This window comes from Phallusia mammillata, chromosome 1 (genome assembly GCF_965637545.1).
Source record: "Phallusia mammillata chromosome 1, kaPhaMamm4.hap1.1, whole genome shotgun sequence".
Lineage (NCBI taxonomy): Eukaryota > Metazoa > Chordata > Ascidiacea > Phlebobranchia > Ascidiidae > Phallusia > Phallusia mammillata.
This window is the reverse complement of record NC_137252.1, coordinates 29,592,069-29,598,857: the sequence shown is the minus strand read 5'-3', so window position 1 is coordinate 29,598,857 and position 6,789 is coordinate 29,592,069. Positions and strand designations below refer to the sequence as shown.

General features: G+C 36.3%; 1 protein-coding gene across 1 annotated transcript; it reads left to right on the top strand.

Moving 5' to 3' along the window:
- Nucleotides 1-1,273: 1,273 nt before the first annotated feature.
- On the top strand, nt 1,274-6,303 carry LOC145210746 (alpha-tectorin-like). Its single transcript, XM_080080005.1, has 10 exons — nt 1,274-1,279; nt 1,581-1,747; nt 2,437-2,617; nt 2,706-2,863; nt 2,982-3,147; nt 3,373-3,440; nt 3,556-3,760; nt 3,890-4,015; nt 4,970-5,123; nt 6,155-6,303. The coding sequence occupies exons 1-10, from the start codon at nt 1,274-1,276 to the stop codon at nt 6,292-6,294; spliced, it is 1,371 nt and encodes a 456-aa protein (XP_079936131.1). The 3' UTR covers nt 6,295-6,303.
- The last annotated feature ends 486 nt before the right edge of the window (nt 6,304-6,789 follow it).

The window sequence follows — 6,789 nt, the reverse complement described above, 5'->3', positions numbered from 1 at the left end:
CACAACGCATAGCTCAACAAATTTAATTTAATGAACAAGGAAGAGTTTTTTATACGTCTGGCCTTTGCTGATTTTCACCAAACCGCGCAAACATTTTCTTGTTCCCTATGTTTTTTTTTAAAGCAATGCAACGAAGTAGAATAGGTTAATACAATACTTGGCATTTAGATTTTTGATTTTTTAGTCGTACTGGCGACATCTAGTGATCAGAACCTTGTCTAATCAAACAAACCTCTCTTGTTCTTTGTATCTCATTTGAGCAGAACATTAAGGATATCAAAAGTCAAATAATACATATAGGCTGGTCGGCAAAAACACTTTAATCTAGATCACAAAAAAATAAAACAAAATTGGTTCAAAAAAACAAAACAAATTAAACATAAAAAAATAAAAATTAAACCGTTTTTTTCTTAAATTGACTTACATAAGTATTAATTGGCAGAAGTGTTGGTCTAAATGACAAAAATATTTAAGGGCAGTTTCTTGAGACGGGATTTTTTTCTTGGAAGCATGTCTCAACACTTTATGTGCTAAAACAGCCCAGTTAATAATAATACAAAACTACATTCAAATTTGTCTTATACTGCTTTATGTTATTTTTATTACATTAATCGACCAGAATATGTTTATAAGCCACATGTATAAGCATATGTAGTAAAGGGAACCTTTCTTGGGTCATGAACGATTTGATATTGCACAACATCATGAAAAAGGGAACCCTAACGCTATTATTTTATAATGCTACCGAACTGTAAATAACCAACCTTTTTCAGACTGCTTCGTGCTGGGATCGAAAACCTATGTTACTCGAATAGTTTGTGTGTTTTTGTGTTTTTGACTGACACAATCACTGAGTGATGTATACAGCAAAACAAAGTTGATGTTTAATCGAAAGAAGACAAATTGAATTTAAAACAGCCTAGAATAGTTTTACTGATAGAAAACAGATAACCTTTCAAATGTGTAAGACATAGGGCTACATTTAGTAAACACTTTACCTTTCTTATGGCTTAAAAACAGTAAAAGTGATATAAAAGCATCAACTTGAGGACTAAGTTGGCTCAATTACTGTCTCAATGCTGACGTCTAGGTGCAGAAAGCTTGCCAATGAAACAGATACGTCTTTTTCATTGATTCTAACACCAACAGATCATGAAGACAGCAACTACTTATCACAATCTCGATATGTTGTTAGAACATTGTTTTAATTTTTTGTCGTATACGCTACCATAATAGAACCAGTTGTAATGAAAAAGATAGTCCACATAAATCGATGATGGTAAGATATAAAGTCCTATACATGTTGTGCACGTTTTGTCGCAATAAGTCAGCGGTGTAACATTAACACCACGAAACTTGGCTGACGCTCACTTGGCATTGACCGACACGGTTGGGACAACTCAAACATCAAAATAAGAGAAACTTAACTGGCACACAGTGAAAATAGCCAAAAACATAAAAGTAGCGTATTTCAAACTTGGATAGGTTTATACAACTCATGGAAATTGCTGTTGTTATACACAAAAAAGGACATTCATCAACTACCTTTAACCATTCGCACAAAATCCTTTGATTTTTAGTTGCATGCTCGCTGTTGGAGCAAACACTATCAATTTTCAACCGCTAGATGGCAGCAGCGTGCTTTATATGAGTCGGTGTTTACGCAAGGCCAACTACAAACATTGGGGGTGCCAATCAAGGGCTTTGGAAAGAAGGCTAAACTTGCTCTGAAAAAGGTTCCAATCGGGTATGTAATAGATCACATTTGCCTCCTTATCATCACAAGCGTGGTAACACAACTCAACAAGAATGAAGTTTTCGAAGACTCTCGTTGTTTTGGGTATGGTTCTCTCTTGTGCGTTGGTTCAAGTGGATTCATGTGAGTAGATTGTAAATTTATTTTCAACAAAGATGGTTTGATTTATATCAAACATTTAATTAAGATTAAGAATAAAACCCGATTTATATTTTACTTTTGCTCCAACATATTTAGTGTTTCTTATTTGAAAGTTTTTGTTTGACCGTTGCCTATTGTGGTTGCACAAGTAAATTTAAGCCATTTATAATTTGGTCCGTTTTATAAGCATTTTTATAATTTACCCTGTATTTTCTGTCATCAAACTGTTTCTTCTTTTAGCTAATATTGCCTGTGGAGCTGACGGAACAATCACAGCGACGTAAGCTCATAAATTCAATTCATTTTCTTTACTCTTGTTCTTTGAGTATTGTGACCTTTGATTGATACTGGCGCCCTTGCATTCTGTACATGCTTGATGTTCAAAACTTGGCGAAAATATCAGCTTGCAAGATGCAAGCCAGGGTGTATGTCGTTTGAACGAGAATAAGTTTAAGCTTGGTTGCATTTTGATACGCTTGCACTTACAAACTAAAATCGTTTTTGTTTGGGCAAGCTAATTATTTGAACTTTTTATGCAGGATTCAAGCCAGCGATGTTATTGCTATGGGTGTACCCGATCCTGTAGATACACTGGGAATCAACACCAATTTGCCTACAGCTGCTGAGTATGCTTTATTAGATGGCAATTGCACAGGTGTTTTTACAAGCGGTGATTTGGTTTTTTCATTCAATCTGGACGAATGCGACCCTTCCATTTCAGTAAGTGAAAACCCACCGTAATTTTAGTATGACCAGCTGTTAATGTAAACGTGTAAACATTAATTGTTTGTATTTGTTCAATTTTTAGGAAGATGGTGACAAAGTAGTGTATTGTTGGAATTTGTGGAAAGTGCCACAGACAGACGATTTTACTTTGGTGGCTCGCTATGAAAATGATTGCATAAAGTTTGAATGTCGTTATCCGAAGATTGGTGAAGTCTCATTGAGTTTCGACCCAACACTTGCGTAAGTGCTATAAGTTGATAAAACTGTCGCAAATTATAGGTCAATTTTTAAAAAAGTTTTTTTTTATTTTGCTGTACGTTGGTTCTGTGGTGAATATTGTTTTATGTTTCTGTTGCAGAAAGAATGACTATTCAACGACAGCTCTTGGAGATTTTGTCTTTACGATGGGTTTATACCAAAATCTCAGTCCACTAACAGCAATTTCAGGAGACGTGGTTGTGTCAAATGTCATATACGGTCGAATCACACTCGATGTAGCTAACGCTGGAACCTTAACAGCAAAAGTAAGATGGTATTTCAGAGATGTTTACTTTATGCCAATTACTTCAAATCATGCTTATTGCGTTTAAAAATATTGAAACAGCCTGATACCCGAGTTGTACTACATTCGTATGTGCAGTCATACTTATTTAATATGTTTATAATTACTCACATTTTTTATGTTTTTGATGTTTCCTTACACATGGTGTTTGAAATATAAAATGCTAAATGTGTTTTTTTACTTGCAGGTGAAGAAATGCTGGGCATCAAATACCAACAACCCAGTTCCAGAGACTTACGTATTTATTGACAGCTTGTAAGATTTCAAAATATTATGAGTAAACGCGTAAAGTAAAGGCGCAATTGAATTATACACAATTCGTTTTTTTATATTTCGTTGTATAGTTGTCTGACATATTTTTGGTCAACAGTTGCGGGGTCAACAGCGCTTCCAATGACTCAGCTGGCACTTCGGAAGTCACAACAGGAGGAACTTCTCTTGATTCCGACTTTAAATTTACATCATTTATCTTTGCTGATGAAATTGATACCCACTCTACAGTTTGGATCCATTGTCAAGTTTGCGCCTGTGATACCTCCGCCGGCGGCTCTAACACCTGTCCATTAAGCCCCGCGGTAAATCCCAATGTTCTCTGCTTAAAACAGAGATCCGATATTGTGTATTCGTTAACAAGCAAAAAATAGCTACGCATGTGATGTAAAACTTACTGTGTAGATACTGCAATAAAAGTTTTTTGTTTGCAGCCATGCGCCAACCCAGGAAAAAAGAAGCGAGAAATCATTCATGATGAAGAAGACTTGGCTGCCAACACCAGAATCGTGTCAGCTGGACCACTCCACATTTACCCGGCACCAAGAAATTGCGATAAGGTGTAAACTGTTTTTTTGTAAAAGCATGAAGTCAATAAGTGATAAGCTGCAGACAGTGCACACTCTTTTGACCTATAAGGTCTCATCAGTGCAGCTGTGACTATAGAGATCGGCCGCATTGGCTATTACAGCCATTCACTTTGGTTTCTAACAGTGTTTCATACCGGAACGGAACAGAACGTTATACCGGAACAAAATAAATTATTTTTGGCTCAAATACAGGAACGAAATACCGAAATAAAAAAATTCAAAATACCGGAACGGAACGAAATACCGTTATTTTTTATTCCGGTATTTCGTTCTGAACATTTGACATGAAACAACTGCTGAAAATTTCGCGCCGTTAAGCTCTTACAATTTACATTCGTTTGACCATCATTGACAAATGTTATGTGACGTAACAAGTACCGACAATAATTTTTGTGTGTTGCAACTTTGTTTCTTTTTTCGCTTAATAGCTGTAAAGACCAGAAAGAAATGTTCTTTTGTTAAGACCGAAATACCGAAAAATACCGTTATAAATTTATTTCGGTCAGACCGGAACGAAATAAAAATATCGGTCCAGAACGAAATAACAAAATAAATAATTTGCTCTGAACGAATAACGTTATTTCGTTTCGTTCCGTTCCGATATGAAACACTGGTTTCTAAGCAGTTGCTTGGCGATTGTGAGCCAGTTACCTCTGTGGTGTATGCCTAGTTGTGGCATCGCACAGAATAGGTGAGGCATGGGTTTTTACCCCTTTACTCCCACCAAAAAGGAGTGCTGTTGAATAGCCACTGCGGCTGATCTCTCGTCACCAGCTGCACTAATGAGACCTTATAGGTAGAAACAGTGTACACTGTCTGCAGCTTAAAATGTTTTTAGTGTAGGATAACATTATGTAGGCTATATTTACTGGTCAAAAACTCCTCGTTTCACATAAAGAAAGAACTTTGCCATTTGTCGTACAGAACAACGGGGAATGTGATGAGGTTTGCACAATGGAGGGAAACAACGCTGTCTGCTCTTGTCATGGCAACCGCGTACTGACTGGGGATCGCAAAAGCTGCATAGAAAGAGGTTTCGTTGTGGCCGACGAAGAGCCTGAAGCGCACAGTGAAACAGGTGATGTACAATCGAGTAAATATTAACCAACTTTTAAGCCTCAAAACAGCCTCTTCGACATGCATACTTGATGAAAAAGATTTTTGATCGTTTAAAAACTAAACGATTTAAACTTTAAATCCATTATAATAAGGAGTATAGTTTAATCACATTTATAAACATATTTTTCAATGAAGTTTATAGAGCTCTTCTGGCAATTGTACTTTATTGTACTACGCGCATTGATTGTTATTTACCTGATTAAGGCGACCTGTATAGGACGTCGAAATGTTGGAATAAAACTACAATTGCCAGAAAAGCTCTATAAACTTGATATTATGCCTGGGAGCAATAGCTTATGTATTTTTAATTTTTTGTTCAATTTGAGGGGGTGGTTAACATCATTTGACCTACGTGATAAGAATCCTAAATTAATTCACTCAAATTAGTTAGTTAAAATACTGCTTAGGTCGCCTATGATAATTTTATCTTCAGTCGACTAGTTAAATCGTACGCCTAAAATCGAGGTGTTCTTTGTGCAAATCATACAAAGGCACATGATTGACATGTTTGTTATTCGCAACTAGATTTATCAACGATACTAAGCATAATGTTTGTATCAAACTCGAGTCATGGAACCGGTACTGAGCCTTCCTTCACAATGACTAACCCCATTGTGTGTCAAAAACATAGCTGTTGATCTTCGCTGTTCTATCTTTGTTAATTGCTACAGAAGCGCTTAATGGAATTGACTAAAACGTTGAACAATAGCAATTATCTTTATCATTCAAGCCCAACCAACAATCAAACAAACACGTTGCACAATGTGATATACGACATTACATTGATCCACCATGCATCTTTGGATTTTGAACACTCGATTATATAGCCTGGCTAAAACTACGGTAGCCATGTGAAAGTCAAGCATTAAACAGACATCAGCTGGCCTATAGGCGCCATTTAAACTTTCATTCTGCGTGTATTAGCCTACTGTTTGTGCGTTAAAATTATATGTCACAAAAAGGTAACTTTTATAATTATTTTGTATGCAGAAGAATTCCTGTACGTCAATGCCACAACAGTGTTTGTGGCTATGGCTCTTCTCATGGCAACACTTCTTATTGCCGCCTTGGTATTCCGGAGATGCTCCCGATCCGAGTTTCAGAAGCCCCGTGTCTTCCAATCTGCTTAGTGTGGGGAGAATCAACCATTAGAAAAATGAGAATAAATATGACCTTGAATATTATACTTGGAAGTGAATGACTTCGAATATGAAAATATTGTGTGTTTTGTCTGAATGTTTTTCTTGTTGTTGGTGTTTTCGGGAATTTCGTGAAATATATGACAAAAAATAATCCCTGAGTGTCGATAATAAAAATAGTGAATGTTTCAATAAATGATCGGTAATCACAAAAAAAACTTGAGAGAACACGATCGGTGGTTTAAAAGTAGAAAAACCTACAGTCCTATGCTTTCTCCTTCAAAATTTAATAAAACAAAGAAAACATAAACGTAGAAAAGGGCGATGTTGCAAAAGCCGATTTTGCCACGTAAAACCTGGCAATTGCGTTTTCGTCTAAGACACATTGTTTACTCGACAGAAGCTAGTCTCTAAAAGCGTTAACATCAAACCTAACGCTGGAAGGCAGCAAGTGGCAAATTAATTCAACGAAAAATGAGAAAGGAG

What these genes read in the sequence shown, in the direction of transcription:
- LOC145210746 (XM_080080005.1), top strand. An exon ending in CTGGAACCTTAACAGCAAAA is followed by an intron (nt 3,148 to 3,372) that starts GTAAGATGGTAT and finishes TTTTACTTGCAG; the next exon opens with GTGAAGAAATGCTGGGCATC. An exon ending in CACCAAGAAATTGCGATAAG is followed by an intron (nt 4,016 to 4,969) that starts GTGTAAACTGTT and finishes TTTGTCGTACAG; the next exon opens with AACAACGGGGAATGTGATGA.